This window comes from Crocodylus siamensis, chromosome 4, assembly GCF_052110815.1.
Source record: "Crocodylus siamensis isolate JL-2025a chromosome 4, ASM5211081v1, whole genome shotgun sequence".
In the NCBI taxonomy this organism is placed as follows: domain Eukaryota; kingdom Metazoa; phylum Chordata; order Crocodylia; family Crocodylidae; genus Crocodylus; species Crocodylus siamensis.
This window is the reverse complement of record NC_143398.1, coordinates 227,046,060-227,064,058: the sequence shown is the minus strand read 5'-3', so window position 1 is coordinate 227,064,058 and position 17,999 is coordinate 227,046,060. Positions and strand designations below refer to the sequence as shown.

General features: G+C 38.2%; 1 protein-coding gene across 1 annotated transcript in view; it reads right to left on the bottom strand.

Annotated features, from left to right (window-relative positions):
• LRP1B (LDL receptor related protein 1B) overlaps positions 1–17,999 on the bottom strand; it is a 1,602,836-nt gene that overhangs the window by 514,688 nt on the left and 1,070,149 nt on the right. Inside the window, exon 33 of the mRNA XM_090045827.1 lies at positions 239–379. Within this exon, the coding sequence (XP_089901953.1) occupies positions 239–379 (141 nt within the window). The remainder of the gene's footprint in view (positions 1–238; positions 380–17,999) is intronic.

Here is a 17,999-nt window from a genome sequence, read left to right as displayed (position 1 = left end):
AGGAATTTCCTTTCATACTCTGCATCAAATTGAAAACTTCCGAAAGTAAATAGTATAAACTATAATACATTACACATATATATTCTGGAATCAAGGTTTTATTTTTAACATTGTGGTAGGTAAACCCTGAGACCAAATATTATAGTATCTCTATTATATTATCTCTATAGACAATTCAGTATTAATATTGAAGGAAGAATAATTACATACTCTAATAATATTTAAAAATACAATTTACCTTGCTGTGCTGCTTTATCATACACTTTCATATGTACAACCCCGGAAGTCTTATTTCGCAGAACAGTTGGATTTCTTCCATCTTTTTTGCTGCAGGTACCCAGCTGAGCTAAGTTTTGGTCTGCCCACCACAGTTTTTTATCTGTAAAAAAATTTAAGAGTTTTTTTTTTTTTAAATTAAGAGGATAAACCGACTGAATAATGTATAACTATAAATATAAAACCTTTATTTATCATTAAAATTCTAATTCTCCATCAGTTTTGAAGACATCTGAGTACTGAAAGTATGAGGAATATCATTATACATATACATATGCACACGCGCACACGTACGTATGCACACACACCATATATTTTATCACATTTTCACTTCTTTGCTATATATAGGAAGTTTCCAAGCATTTTAAAAGTAAACACAGTGCTTGTGAAGGATATATGTTTAGTATTCATGAAAACTGTAGGTCTCTGTTTGCAGAACTCTGAAAGTTTAAACTTTGTGATAAGGCAGTCAAGCATTATTTTTAATAACTTCATATAGATATAAGGCAGGGTAGAGATGTTAGGATGGCTTATTCTGCAGTCTCCAAGCTTCCAGTCCTAAGCCTCAGGTGTTCAAATTAGTAAGAACATGATGTGATTTTTTTTTAATGCGGACACCTGTTTACAAGGAATTAGGCAGAGACTCTCAACAAGTTTCAGATGAATTACAAAACAATGGGCATATTTTAATAACATTTTGTCACTACTGCCTAGGACAGATTTGAAAAGAGGGAAGCAAGCAAACAACCAAACAAAGACAACTTCTGAATCCACATATAAAAGTTTTAAATTTTCTAGTCCCCACAAATCCATGTATTCAAAATATTGGATTACTGGATCACCTACATGTCAAAACTTACTAACTAATTTATTGCTGCTTTTTTTTAATTACTTATTTAGTTCGTATAGTCAGCTATCATGCAATATTTAAGTTTTAAAAAGACCAATTTGATTATTTTATCCATCTGGAGTTTCAGGCAAGGTTCTTATAGTAAAGATGCTCCAGTCTTTTGCTGATCTAATTAAGTGTCACAAGGTGCAGGGCTTTCATGACTTCCTTATGAGATACTAAGAGATCTTAGTCTCAGGACTTAGAGAGCTTCAAATTAGGAAATATTGTGCGGGTTATTTCTTTGTTTCCTTCTCTTGCTGCTGTTTGATTGTTTTCCTTTTATAGTGCCATTCATAGATAGAACAATGGGTTGTAAAAAAAAGTAATGATCACCAGGGAATGGAGGAAAGACTGTGTAGGAGAGTCAGCAAAGGCACTTCAGATAGAAAAGAGCAGAAGCAGCAACATCAATGAGAGAAGTACAATCTATTCCTCAGATAGCATTATAATTTCTCAGTACTAAGCATGGGAGGTCAGGATGCAGGGTTCAAATAAAGCGTTTGCATGGTGGAATTTTGCTGATGCCTTTCTTGACACTTGCTTGACACTATTTGGCCCATATAGGAAGGATTGTATTGTACCCTATTGTATTGTAGATCCCTTTTAGTTCTCAAAATTCTCTTTGTGCCTATAGGTGTGTGCACATGCTTGTGTATATATATTATATAGTAACACTCAACCACATGAGGATGAAAGTATACCTGATATTTTTGAGAAGACGCTAATGAAGGTAATCCTTTCTTAGCACATAATCTAGTTGACTGTCTTCAATTTTAAACACTTTAAACCCAAGCTGCAAACATATAGTAAGCTGGGTACTCATGGAACGTCTCACTTAGCCTTCTATGACTGGTAACTTGATGGAGCTAGACAGGTTTCCTACATGCAGGAATCATGGGCTATGTCCACACGTTCAAATAATCTGGGAGAATTTTCCCAGGTCTGTTCTCCTGATAGATAACTTTACCCTGACATATATGTACAGACATTTGAATGCTGGGGCCCTAAAGAATGGAGGGTTTGCAGTGCGCAGACAAGGTGTTGGGGAGAGGAAGCTGTACACACATTTCACCCTGCTCTACAGGCTCCCTTGGTCTGCCTAGGAAAAGATGACAGCAGTACATAGGACATCCCTGATTAACTGGCTCAGACTGTCTCCAGTCAGCCTGTCTTTCCCTGCAGTACATGAGGATTGTGAAGTGGGCATGTTCTATAAGAGGCCAGCAAAAGACACCATCTCGCTGGGGTAGGAAGGATGTTGGAGGACTGTGTTCTCTTCTGAGAGAAGCCATGGCATGTACAGAAACTGGGAGTGATTATTCCCAAATTATTTTTCTCCCACAGCTGCCATTTTTAGTTTGGGGGAAAAAAACCTGAACGTCTGTACACCTGTGGTTTTTCCAAGGAGAGCAGTGACTCTCCCAGGAGAAACTGAATGTCTATACAAGGCCCACATGATGACCATCACTAACACCACTCCCATAGGTGTGTATCCTCAGAAGTGACTTGCTTGGGAAAGGGAACTTCTGGGTTCTGGTCCCTGCTGCTAAGACTGTTTACACGTTTTACTTAAGACAATCATTGCTAAAGAACAGAAATTATGATGCAATCATCTTTCAGGTAAAGGCCAGCTTCTCGTCTATATAAAAACAATCCTTTTCTCCAGAGGGAATACATTCAGCATGAATAAAATATATTTGGTTTAGGAAATGTTTTACTGAGAAAGGAGTTCAAGTCCCTTCTCCTGCTATTACATTGAGTCCATTTTTCTTTAAACACTTGTCACCTATCCTAGGAATTCTGTTTTGCAGCAACTCTTTCATTCTGGAGAGGTTGTACCTAAACAGTACAACTGAGCATTTTGAGAAGGCCACCTCTGTTAGCAGCTCCAATGGGAATAATTAGTGAGAGTGGTGTCATCAGAGAATCATATCTGCAATCAGTCAACCTTAGACTTCTTAAGAGCCATGACAGTGGAAGTTTAGACCAGAAAAAAAGTCTTGCAATAGGCTGTATCAGCAAATCATTAAGTTCATACCCATATACACACACAATGGAGGGAAGGAAAAGTAATATTAAAAAAGACTTATTTTTTAGAAGAAGTTGTATGTATGTGCACAGACCCCCACACACATTTATAACATATATTATTCACAATGAAGTTTACACATTATACCCCCACCATAACATTAGGAGGCAATATCATTTGACAAATTAATATACGTCCTGAGAAAAAAAAGTTATTCTGTTATTTCAATGTGCTGTGTTATAAATAATATTTTACTTATAACTAAAGTCATTCACTTTTTAAGTACTTATTATTAACAAATGTTAAAAAAAAACAACCCAGACCTAACCATATAAATGCATTTTACTTGTGTAAAAAAAACAAACCCAACAGTGTTTTAGAAATTGATTTCTTCCTGGCTTGGGATTAAAATCTCAAAATTTTTCGTGGAATTTTACTTCTGTAGGAATTTCTATTTTCGAAACACTAAAATCTTCCCACTCTGGGAATATGGCTTACCAAGTAGCACTGAAGCCTGAGAAATCCTTGCTTTTACAGAAGCCCACCCAGAAGTCTGTAAAGTCCTGTAAGCTTCAGACACACAGCATAAACACTGTGGGATGAGTGCTTCTACTGCAGTCTGGCAGCTGAGCTGCAAAGGATCTGGGGAGCCCTGGTTTGAAATTCTGCTGGGGAGGTTGCTGTGCCAAGGTACCAGGGAGCCCAGGAGACCGGAGTAACCCCTGAATACTATGAAGATGGTCAGGGAGCAGACAAGCTGGCATGAAGCTCCCTAGACTTTTTTCCAAATGATTTGTAAAAATAAACACATTGCACAAGACTCAGCATTTCCATTCTCAGATGGAAAAGATTCAGCTGAAAAGTTGCTGACCCTGTCTACCATTTAAACTGAACACTTCTGAGTTTTGGTGTGTGAGTTTTCTTGAGGAATTTTTGTAATTATCTTTCACTTCATTCCCCACCCTGAATCAAAAGTTCTGGATTCCTCTTTCCCAGAAATTGTATATGTCAGAACTGTCCCACTGGTGACCCATAGTCTGCATGTGGCCTAAAAGGGTTTAATGTACCCCCAGGCCTTTACCCAGCATCTGCTCCCCTAATTTCTGCAGCCAGGGTCTCTAGGCTTCTCCGCTCTCCCTCAGCTTTTCATGGTTTCATAGTGCTTAGGGTCACAAGGGACCTAAACAGGTCATCAGGTCCAACCCCCTGCCCTGGGTAGGAATGAGTGCTGGGGTCATAACACCCCAGCCAAACATCTATCCAGCCTCCTCTTGTAAACCCCCAAGGTAGGAGAGAGTACCACCTCCCTTGGGGGGTCCACTTTGCTTTCTGATCCTGCCCCAGGTGGTGGGATGGCACAGTCCATGGCGCCAAGGGTGACCATGGTGCAGCAAAGGACCTGAGGTGAGGGCCATCCACATGTGTGCTACTGCAACCCCTGGGTTTTGTAGTCTCCAACCACTTCGAAGATGAAGATGAACAAACCTATATGAAATAATCAAATACCCAGAGGCACAGCACAGACCATGCTACATTTTTGCTTCAGAATTCAAAGGGACTGAATCTTTTAAGCTCATATACATAGATTACAAAGGTCTTTTAGGTATGTACAATCATGTGGGCCCTCACATTTCAAAATGAACTTGTTCAGATAGCATTCTTTGCCCCCTACACTACCTGAATTCAGAAATTCTTCCTAGCACAGGGGAATGTTCAGGTGACACACCTTGTAGCCATTGCCTCTCAGTCATTATACCCCAATACTTTGGTGTGGGGGTGAGACAAAGGGATACCTCTCCTGTACAATACTATGCTACTTCACCACTACTAGATGGTCATTAAGTGAGCACAGCTGGATGAAAAATTAGAGCAGCCTAAAGACTGAGGCTGGAGCATCTTGAGAAGGAGAGGGCTCTAATCAAGTGCCTGGTGTCTCTCAGCCATGTGCCAAGTAGACCTTCATGTAGATACGAATATGTCTGTTTGAATTCCAAAGCTTGAGGAAATCTTTGGACATTACCATCAAATGCTCATGGCAAAATAATCTGTTTAAGAATCAAGCTGACACATTCCACGCTAAAATAGTCCATATTAAATATAAGCTATTGGCATAAAAAAACTATAGTTCAACAGTTCAGTTCAGAAATAACCAATAGATGGACTACAGATTCAAAGTTTATCTTTGAAGGGAAAGCCACCTTTGTGTCAGGAAACAATAATTAAAGAGAAATTGTGCGGTAGTGAATAGTTAACTAAACTGTTTTCCCAAAGATTGTTTTTAAGTAGTGTTACAACAAATATGAATAGCAACAAAAATAACACTTAACTGTTCTCAGCCTTTTTCATAGATACCTATGTCCCTGAACAAATACCTGACACTTTTGACTGGCCATTAGCTAGGGGAAACAAGATCTACACACAGAATGTAATAAGAAGTTCTTCTAAATGCATCCAAAACCTCTGGGTACCTTATTGGCCAAAATACAAGAAAATAGTATCTAGCATTTGTCCCTTTCAGATAATATTCAACTTCCGTGGACTCTATCTGTTCAAACTCATGACTGTTTATCTGCAAAGAAGCTAAACACATTCCTTACTAGAGAAGGACTATCTACAACAACCAGTCAGACAGAGTCTGGAATAAATATACTATCTACCACTCATAATAAATCTTCTGAATGAGGCTTTACCGGCATGTTTTCCCAGAGCTGTGGCATAAGAACTCAAAAAATCTTCATGATGCAAGGTAACAGCTTCAGCAAAGGACTTTAACCTCACTCGCTAAATTTCTTCATTCATTTACAGGTCATCCACAAGCCATAGTGGCCTATGAGACCAGGAACGAAGGTACTTAGAGCCCATTCTTCCTATCAGTGAGGAATCCTATCATACTGCTGGTGCAATATTCCACTATCAGTAACTTATTTTCCCTTCACAGTCTATCAGAGGCACTAAAGTTATCAGCTTCAGACACCAAAATGTCAAAACAGGTAGCTAATGAATTTCCTTTTAGAGGGATTAATAAACTCACTGTCCAATTAAATTATTATTTTCTAGAATTTACCACCTCAAGCCAGAACTAAAAGGCCAATTTCATTTAGTTTTTGGGAGGCCAGAATAGGATTTATATTGGAAACACAGTTTCAGTTTGGTCTGTTCTATCATGTTTACTTGTTTTGAAATTAGTATAATATAAACACCAAGGTACTATTGGAGAACTATCAATATATGATCAACAATTACGAGAATAAATATATTAATATATATTTTCAAATTGGTTAACATCTTACCTCTAACTAGATTCAATTATTAATCACTATAAAAGATAATCCTGGAGTGGGTTTCTATTTTTCTTCAATCTGCTGTATTTCTTTTAGATGTCTCGATTTAAATGAAAGGATCAAATCAAGCAATTCTGTATAACCCTAAGCATAAAAATACAGAATCATTTTCAGTTCAGACATAATATTGTAATTGGGGATTAGCCAAAACTGAAATTTTGGATGGGAAACTTTCAAACTTTGGGCAAATTTGGAGTGGGAACAAAACTTCATGGCTTGAGCCAAACTGTAGAGGCCTTTAAAGAGGCCTTTGTGTACTTTAGCTTGAGTGCACGGCTGCAACTTAATGAAGTTCACCTTCATTGTTATTTAGATATTGAAATATCCAAGCATATATTTCAATATTTAAACAGTAGAATCTGTATAGGCGAGTTATTTAATTGCAGGTGGAAAAAATGCCATGATTAATTTTGGAGACATAACTACCCTCACAAAAAAGGAAATTGGTACTGAAAAATCAAGGAAGCTACAGCTTAATCCACCAATTTATTTAATTAAATGTTGAGAAATAATTGAATCAATCACATGAATATACTCTGAATACATTGCCTTGATATTCAATTCAAAATGCTTCTGAAGGACCTGTAGAGTAGGCTTTTCATAAATTATATTTGGATAGGGGAACAACCATTTTCACCATGACACACAAGAAGACAAATGAAATGCTAATAAAGCACTCAGTGTGAAATCTAAAGGAAACCTATCACCTCTCCTGACAGTCAGTATCCAGACTGAGTGAAAAGATGATCCTGTAAAGCATTAGAAATTTGTCTTATATCAATATATCCCATACCTAATGATTCTGTGATCAGATTATTCCTACAATGAAAAAAAATAATGTAACAGATTTGGATGGGGCTGAGTTGCATCATATCTAGATGTATGTACATGGACGTGACAGAATGATAGATAACAATAGCAGCATGAAGGAGGGGGGAGGAAAATGTTCCATGATGGCAGCCATGGGGAAAGGTATAATTTTAAAGAAGAATCTGAGATTATGGAATGAAATATTGTGTGTTAGATCCCACAAGTTTGGTCTAGGTGTACTCAAGTGCAGGACTTAGGCTATTTAATTCCATTCCTCTAATGTGCCCCCTGGCATTATTTATCACAATCTCCTATTGCCTGCTGCTTTAGTTGTGATTTGTGGGACCTCATCTCATTCCAGCTGCTCTTGAATTCATACGGTTTGAGGTGTAAGAGGCAGCAAATGGCATAGAGGTAGGTATAGTCACTTCACATGTATAGGGAATATCCCTTATGATAAATAAAGCTACTGTTAAGGTACATCTCCATAGCCTTTACCATTTTCTTAAAAAGCAAAACAGTTTGAAACAGGAGGCAGGATCTGGCCCTCCATATTTTGGCTGCTTCTGTTCTAGCAAACTACTACAATGACATCTTGTCCCCTAAATAATCAATAAGGAAGACTCTCACCCAAATATATAAACACAAAAAATGATTATTCAGCAATGTCCATTACAGATAGCTCCCATATTGTAAATTGTTTCCTCTCTCCCTAGCTGAATAACTTCCCCACTCCAATTCTGCATTCCTCAGTGGAGCATTTAGTAATGAGTTTCTTTTGCTTACTGTGCTGCTAAATGAGACTCTTACTCCTCTCATAAACAGTAAACAGTAGCTAGACCACCTACCTCTCCTTCTAATTCCCATCATGTAATTAGACAATCCTGTTATCTTTGTTCTCAGATCACAGAATCATTTTTTTCACAATAGATATTAGAAATAGAAGACAATTCAGCACAGGATAATCTCATCACTAGCCTTTAGAGTATTGGCCTTCTTTGGATATAGAAGATGAATGGTCCCCTGCACCTATACAATTAAAAAAAATGAAATGAATCATAATAGAATGCTCAAGTACACTACACACTGATTCTTCTTTGTTCTGCTCCCATTATTGCATGATCTCTGGATATTTAAAAACATTTTAATAAATAAAGTTTTTCAACTGAAATACAATTTGCAAAGCGTGTTGTTGTCGTTATTATTTTTAAGGTAGCAGGGGGAGTTAACGGGGGGTGAGGATGAAAGGGCTTTTTAAAAGGCAAGGGGGTGTAGGGATGGTAATTCATGGTCCAAATCAGAAGGAAAAAAGGCTTGGAATTACAATATATTGATGCCAATAGCACAGTCTCCTATTTTAACATTAATTGATTTCTTTTTTTAAACCTGAAATTCTGAAGACCAGATATCCTGGGGCCACCCTCCGTGTACCGCATGCCACAATCCAGCCAGTTTAGTTGGACAGCTACATGAAAAAGCTAAAGAGTAAAGTATTCAACTGTTCAAATTTATTCTAAAAAGTTCACTAAAAACTCTGGGTATGTTTACATGTACTCCAGAGATGGGCGTGCTTTAAGCAGAATGGCTCTGAGAGCCTCTCTAATTAAAGCACCCACAGTGTCTCATATATTCAGCATCTCACACTTCAAAATGGCAGCAGCGGTTGTATAACTAAATCTCATTCAACAAGCTTTAGTTAAAGCATCCATTTTGAAGTGCAGGAACACTGAATCCATGAGACATAGAGGCTGCTGGAGCATGCTAGTTAGCATGCTCCAGCAGACTTGATCAATCAAATCTGCTCCAATGCACTGAAAATACAGCATATGAGAACATCACCCCCACACATCTACAGGCACTCTCTATTTCAAACTAAAAGTAAATTTCTCAGGTAACATAATGATAGATATAAATATAAAGTCAGAAAGCAAAGGATTCTAATATTATTTTTCCAACAACCTAAGTATTATCTGTTACCATAGCTCTTGAATTAAATAAAACAGTTTGAATCTGGTATCAGAAGAATTTCACCTTCATCAAATGGGAAAGGATGCAACATCAATATTTTAAGCCTTAAAGTAAGATTCTGAAGTTAAAATGATTTAATTGTTACATTTATGATAATGAGAGTACTCTCCAATCACTAATTACGATTCTGTTGCTGAAACTGCGCTATAGTATATGTTGCAATCGTTATATTTATCCATTTTGTAGAGTAATTAGCATTACAAAAAGCAACATATTGGGAAAGAACAATTTAAAGTGACAAAAAAATGCTACACTAGCACTGCATACTGTCCTTTGGAGATTTCAAGCAGTACTTTGAATGAACATTTTGATGGGCCATTAGTTTTCATTAATGGTGGTTTGAGTACTTAAGAAAGACAACTATGTACTCTACTTAGCACCGGGCAAATTGCCTAGATATATTTCATATATTACTGTTAATGTAACAAATAGTGTTATGGCAATTAGCAGACTGATGGCTTAGAAAATTTAGGTGCATGTGAAGTTTCTTGAAGTAAGTAGCACCTATCAGTACAGTTGGATTTTTCCTCTAACTTGGTTTTTGATTGTTTGTTTGTTTGTTTGTTTGTTGTGATAAGCTTCCATCATTTGGAAATTGTTTGCCACTCCTTCCTTTGTCTAATCAGATATCTTCCACCAAATCAGCAGAAAGAAAATATCACTTTTTCCCCTCACAGGTAGAAACTCCCTTTTACAAAAAAGTAAATTTCCTAGCAAATTCCAATCTGTGATCCACAGCCTATGCTTCAGCACAGAGCATAACACCTAGGTTGATACCCCAAATATTTCAAGACTATCAATCTTTCAAGGCCTTCCATGGCCTGCCTTCACCATTTAGCATTCATTCACTGCTGAATGAATCGTTTCTCACTCAACATTGAGAATTTAACTCTCATTTCAGTTGACCCATTATTAGCCCTCCAGTATTCCCCTTATTAAATATTCAAAACAATTACCTTAGTGGTTTTGCCTTCTTCTGTATGTTATCCTCAGGAAGTGCCCCTGACACACACAATTACAAAACCAACAGAAGCATTACTTTAAACTTTTCTTTCCTGTTATATCTACAAAAAGACTTCATAATAATAATGGTGCTTGTTTGAAGACTAGGAGGGGTTGTTCTGGGAAGATCTCTTTAAGAACTGGGTCTTCTTCTATTATGGGTTGCAAATGTTTAAGGATTTTCCATATAGGTTCCAGGGAAGGGTGATATGTCATAAGCAGTGGTGTGGGATTTATGGGGGGTTTTCTTCTGTACTGTACCAATTTTTCATGTGGTATCCAGCATGTTCAAGAAGTTCACTGCTGGAGTTACAAAGTTTCGCCCACTTAAGATGAGGGTTATCTCCTAAGACTGGAGTTAAGAAAGGCTACATAATCATCTCACTAACTTTCTTCTCAATATTCCTTACTGTGATGCTACATCTGACCACCAAGAAGCTTCCAATCAGAGTGGATGGTAAGCTGTTTGAATGGATGGAGTGAAGCTAAGCTACTGAATGGATGGTAAGGTGTTTAATCTCAGCTGACTCTGAGCCAAAACCAAGACTACCTTGACCTCAATCACTGAGCTACAGTAGGCTGTTGGTGCTGTAGTGTGTGGTCACTTGGAAGAAGATCTTTAGGCAATCATCAACACCCTTACTGAGGCATAAGAGAAAATGGGACTGATGCTTAACTTTCAGAAGACTAAGATCTTCCATTAACAAGCTCTTAATGTGCACTCCCTACATCCAGCAATTCTGATTTACGATGAGACTCTGGAGAACAGTCAGTATTTCCCATACCTCAGAAGTCAATTCTCACAGAAGGCTTAAAAGGCTTCTGTGAAGAAGAAATTCAATGAAGAAATCCAACATCATCTCAAATGGGCAAGTGCTGCCTTTGGACGCTTGGGGAAATGGGTGTTTGAAGACTGTAACATCAGGTTCAAAACCAAGCTCATGGTTTATCAGGCAGTTGTGATCCCTACCTTACTGTACAGAGCTGAGATGTGGACAACATACAGGAAACATCTCAAGTCACTGGAGAAGTACCATCAGTGCTGCTTGCAGAAGATCTTTTAAATCCAGTGGGAAGACAGATGCACCAACATTAATGTATTTTTGCAAGGAAACGCCATGAACATCAAAGTGATGATCTTCCAACATAAATTTTGCTGGGCTAGCCACATCATCTGGAGGTCTGACTCCAGATTCCTGAAGCAAGTTTTATTTTCCCAGCTCAGTCAAGATGTACACTCAAGAGGAGGACAGAGAAAACACTTCCAGGATATCATTAAAGCCAACTTGAAAAAATACAACATCAACTTGTAGGAGACTATAACCCAAAACCACCCCAAATGGAAGAAGAGTCTGCTGCAAGGATCTCAGTACTTTGAAACCTCATGATGACAACAGGAGATGGAAAAGTAGGAATGCTAGAAACAACGTGTAGCATACTGAACCACGACCCCAGAGCCACCCACCTAAGCAGAAATATGTGCCTGAGTTGCAATAGAACCTGTCAACCCCATATTGGTCTTGTCAGGCATCTTTGGACCCACAGTTACAGCACTGATGGAAGACAATCATCTTTGACTGCAAGTGATTGCCCATGATGATGACATGGTCTCCTAACACATACTAACTTTAATAGGCTTCTATGTTCCAATAAATTTCAACTCTTGCAAGTGAACATGTGACGCCATCTTAATTGTTTTGTCAAAAGAGATAAAATGGGTTTGGTTTGGTTTAATTTTCTTCTTAATAAATCCTTGCTGGTCCCTAGTGATCAGCCTTTCCTCTTCAAGATGCTTACATGGTGATTTTTTAAATAATTAGTTCCAGTAACTTCCCAGATACTAAAGTTAGGCAGACTAATTTCTAACTCCTTGTGACCTCCATTATCCCTTTTTTAAAGATGGCTATGTCAGCCTGTTTTGCATTCTTTGCAACTTTGCCTGTATCACATAACTTTTTAAATATTATTTCCAATTTCTCTGAAATCCTTTCAGCCAGTTCTTTGAGCAAACTGGGATGAATTTCATCAGACCCTGTCTACTTAAATCCATTCAAATTAATCAAATTTATCTGAAGCACTTTTTAGTTTTCATGACCCTCAACATTTCTACTTCCTTTTTTATATTATTTTTTGCTAACTGTCTGGTTGCAGCATATGTTTTTTGAGAAGAGGAAGACAAAGTAGCTGTTAAAAAGTTCTCTTCTTTCTTTGCATCTTTTATTAACAGCTCACGCTGGCAATTAAGCTACCTCGGTCTTCCTTATATGACCAATGTATTTATAGAATTCCTTCTTGTTGTCTTAATTTTCCTTCCCTGGTGTACCTCATTTTTACCTTTGATTACTTGACTTCCCTTTTCTTCCATTGCCTCTGTGTTTGTCTTATGATTTTGAAATATCTAAGACATCTTAAAGTAGAACATCAACTGAAATAATAAAAAATGATTTAACATGTCTAAAGACTGTGATAAAGATCAACATTAAAAACAATGCCATTCTATTAACCAATATATGGTCTCAACTGGAAAACTTATTTTCAGTTCAGGTAAATCTAAGTGAATTTAAGACAAATCCCATCTCTTCTTCTCTGTAAAGTGTCTACCAAATCATTAACCTGATCATGATCAGTACACATATGGATACTCACATAACAGCAAAAACAATAATTAAATATTTACTATTATAGAATGCATAGCAGTTTTAGAAAGGACCCCCTCAAGCCATCACCTGCATATCAGTTTTAGGAAGGACACCCGTAAGGCATTATCTACTAACCAACTCAAGGTTTTAAAGGATAAATTCCCCTGTGGGTCTTTTCCATGTTTGTCTAATATGGTACCTAGAATTTGGTTTATTTAAAGCTCATCATCTAAAGATCAAAAGGAAGCTATAAGATTAGACAACTAATTCCTGGCTTTCCTGTAGCAATTCCTGTTTTTTACGAAAACTTTTCGTTCCAATCATCTATATCATTGTATGGGACCTCTTATTGAAGTACAAGAAATCCACACTCGTAGGGCTTAGCAGGCCCCATCACACAGACAGCACTCTTCTGCCAAGTCCTGCATCCAATTATATACATCCAACAAAGTGTAACATTTAAAATTATACACTAATGTCCAGGCAGTTGCATTACACTAAAAGGACCTCTGCTCTCTCTGCCTATAAAGACTCCATCTGTTTGATCACATGAGCTTTAAATACATTTGAGGCTTCCTTCCAAGTGCTGAAGTAATCTTCTCTAAATACTCCTTAATCAATTTTGAAATTCTCAGTTTAGAGGCAGAATAACCTTTCCAAGGTTGATGCCAGATGAATCACCTTCCAAATTCTAGGATCTTGTTTGTTTGGCCAAGATAAACAAAGCATTCAAGCAAAGTGTGCTTCGCATCTTGAACTTCCAGGTATTAGGACAGAAGAGTAAGAAAAGTAATGGTTTAAATTTAAGGGTGACACTACTTTCAGCCTGCATTTTGAAAAGATCCAAAGGGAAAAAATTCCAATAGAATACCCTTATTACAATGGTTGCTGCATCTTGCAAGGTAGGATATAAAGTTTCTTGACTAGTCTGTTTAAGAAAATAGTAAAAAATAGGATCTTGTAGTATAGGATTCAGGAAGACATTTTCCTAGGATGTTTAAAGAGAACTCTCATGAGAATAAAAAGAAAAAACAAACAAACAAAATAATCTTACAAGACTTTTTTCCTTCCCTATATTTTTGAAGTCCAATATAGGGAAATATCTGGAAATATCCAGATGACAACTTGGAAAACTAGTCAACTTCACCACAGTATACTACCAAATATATGGAATATGTTTTAATGAAACAATCCTTTAAACATAAATCTGGATTGACTGATAGGGTTTTCAGAATGAGGTCCATCTTTTTTCATTCTTTTGTATTACAAGAAATATGTTTTCTGTTTTCTGCATCCCCACTCCCTCAGCATCCTCCACCCCAAAAAGTAGACTTTTCTTAAAATCTCTCTCTCCACCTTTTTGGAAGGCTTGTACAGTGATCACTACTTTGATCTCACAGACCATTTCATAACAAGTATATTTTCAATATAATAAGTACCATAGTGTTAGAAAGTCTAATTTGCATCTAATTCCAAACACTCCTGCCAAAATTGGCAAATCCAAAGGACAAGAGGACACCAAATGGTTATTAAAAGTGGCAGCACAGATGATGATGTCAAACCAAGACAGGCTACAAAGCAAAGCATGTGGGGAACCAAAACACCTTTTTCTAAAATCCTTTAGCCTTCCATCTAAAGATCTTTGTGCCTTTCAAATCTGCTTCCCCACTTATGTCACATATCCCAATTTTGCAAGGCTGATGTTTGTGGTAGGGTACACGTAGTAGGAAATAAATATGACAATAAACTTTCCAAGAAAAAAATGCATTTTCCAAACCTGTTTTTAATATTATTTAATCATCTGTATATCTCTCATTCTGATCCTCTATCTTTTATTTATAATTTATTCTCTCTTCCTTTTCTGGTCTGACTTTGATTTGGAAATTCTTCATTTGATTAGGTTTTTAATTCTATATTAAATCTTGGCTATCCTGTACGTAAAAAGCTATTTTCTATTACCACTACAACAAGAATATGGGCATGAACTTGTAGCCCAGATCAAGTGCTGGAAACTGACTTTATTGTGGAGGAAGAACAAGGTATAAACCCTACTGTGCAACAAACTATTCAAATCCACAGTAAAGTTATTGCTTGAAAAACATGTAGTAACTTTACCAAAGTTATCTTCTTCCCTGGGTAGTTTTATTCCAGGGCAAATGGTTTATCCTCAGTGAAATCAAGCTCCCTATAGGTCAGATATGGTGACGCCACTTACTATAGACAGCTAATTTCAGATTTCATTATTTACTACAGCAAAAAAATATACTTACTACTTATGTAATACATTTATTATGGAATAAAATTCAGGATGAATTGCTCTCTAGTGATCCCTCTTGTGTATCTGCACCTTGAGATAATAACCGATATTAATGATAATTCTGATCTTTTATTGAACCAGCTACATAGTTGACAAAGATGTTATTCAAACCTTCAGGCAAAAATTGCCCTTCTTCAGGTTGGGGAAAGAAGCAGGAATGGCCTAAGGTAAATACCAGCTAAAACAATGGCTTCTTAGTGTCTATTTTTTGTTTTTATATATTTTTTTGTTTCCACTATATACACAAATATAACGATTCACAGAAACACACACAAATATATTATTTTTCAGATATGTGGGGAGCCAGAGGAAAAGCAAGGACAACATTGGATCCCTGGTGAACCAGATGGGACAACTGATGCCCAGGAAAAAGCCAACATATTAAATGGATATTTTGCATCGGTCTTTCATCAGTCCCATGGCATGCCCATGCCTGCTACAGGACAGGGAGGTCCGGGTGAGAGAGATCCTCTGCCTTCCATCAATGCTGACCTCATGAAGGAACACCTTGAAAGGCTGGATACTTTCAAGTCAGCCGTCCCTGACAATCTACACCCCAGGGTACTCAGGAAACTGGTGAGCATCATAGCCCAGCCTCTGGCACGGATCTTTGAGAACTTCTGGCATTCTGGTGTAGTGCCTGAAGACTGGAAGAAGGCCAGTGTGGTACCTATCTTCAAGAAGGGAAACAAAGTGGATCCGGCAAACTATAGGCCCATCAGCCTGACTTCTATCCCAGGGAAGATCTTAGAAAAGTTTATTAAAGAGGCCATCCTTAATAGACTGGCTGACGCCAACATCCTGGGGGATAGCCAGCATGGGTTTCTTGAGGGTAGGTCTTGCTTGACCATCTCATTTCCTTTTATGACCAGGTGATCTATCACCTGGACAAGGGAGAAGAAATTGATGTCATATATCTTGACTTCAAAGAAGCCTTCAGCTTGGTATCCCATGATCAGCTCTTGGCAAAACTGGCCAATTGTGGCCTTGGGTCCATCACAATCCACTGGCTGGGAAATTGGCTCTGTGGTCAGACCCAGAGAGTGGTAATTGACAGAAGTCAATCGTCATGGTGCCCTGTGAGCAGTGGGGTCCCCCAAGGCTCTGTCCTTGGACCCATATTGTTCAACATCTTCATTAATGATGTGGACATTGGAATCAGAAGCAGACTGGCCAAGTTTGCCGACGACACCAAACTTTGGGGCAAAGCATCCACACCTGAAGACAGTAAGGTAATACAGGCTGACCTGGACAGGCTCAGCAAATGGGCGGACAAGAACCTTATGCAAGGATCTCCATCTTGGGAGGAAAAACCTGCAGCATCCTTATAGGCTCAGCAGTGCTACGCTGGCTAGCACTATGGAAGAAAGAGACTTGGGGGTCATCATTGACCACTAGATGAACATGAGCCTGCAATGCGATGCTGCGGCTACTAAAGCAACCAAAACGCTGGCTTGCATCCATAGATGTTCTCAAGCAAATCCCAGGATGTCATTCTCCCCTTGTACTTGGCCTTGGTGAGGCCACAGCTGGAGTACTGCGTCCAGCTGTGGGCCCCACAATTCAAAAAGGATGTGTAGAAGCTTGATAGAGTCCAGAGAAGAGCCACGCTCATGATCAGAGGTCAGAAAAACAGACAGCATGATAACAGGCTGAGATCTGTGAGGCTCTTTAGCCTGGAAAAGTGCAGGCTCAGAGGTCATCTGATGGCCACCTACAAGTTTATCAGGGTTGACCATCAGTATCTGGGGGAATGTTAGTTCACCAGAGTGCCCCAAGGGGTGATGAGGTCGAACGGTTATAAACTATTGCAAGACCGTTTCAGGCTGAACATAAGGAAGAATTTCTTTACTGTCCAAGCCCCCAAGGTCTGGAATAGCCTGCCTTTGGAGCTGGTTCAAGCACCTACATTGAATACCTTCAAGAGTAAATTGGATGCTTATCTTGCTGGGAACCTATGACCGCAGCTGACTTCCTGCCCTTTGGGCAGTGGGCTGGACTCGATGATCTTCTGAGGTCCCTTCCAGCCCTGATGTCTATGAAATCTATGAAATATACAAATACAGTGCTCTCTCTATATAGATATACACACAAGGATATGTATGTGTGTGTGTGTAAAATAATAGTTTGTTTCTAACTTTCTATATATAAGTAGACAGAAACAAGCTACTGTTTTCTCTGAAAGTCATTTAACACCTTTTCCAACTATACAGTTTTCCCATAAAGATATCACACAAAAACTTCTTGTGGTCTTGAACAAATAAGAATGATAAATGTGGAGTAGGTTTGTGGGGTTTTTGGTTGTAGCTGTGTTGTTCTAAGGACATACCAACTAAGTAGATGGAAAACAAGTTCTTAGCAAGCTTGTGGGCACAGTCACCTTTGTCAGGCATAGGGAGTCTCTGCTCATCTAGGAATGTCACTTTTAGCTTTTCTCATTCCTTGGAGTCACAGACCAACAGAGACTCCCCACGCCTGATGAAGGGTGACTGTGCCCAAAAGCTTGTGAAAATTTTTTTTCCAACTACTCAGTTGGTCTAATAAAAGATATCACATCTACCCAAAGAACCTTGCCTGAGTGAGTTTGTGTGTTTTGTATGTTTGTTCAAATCAAGGCCATTTTGTACTTCTTACAATTCCCCCTATAAAACTATCCATGGCTACT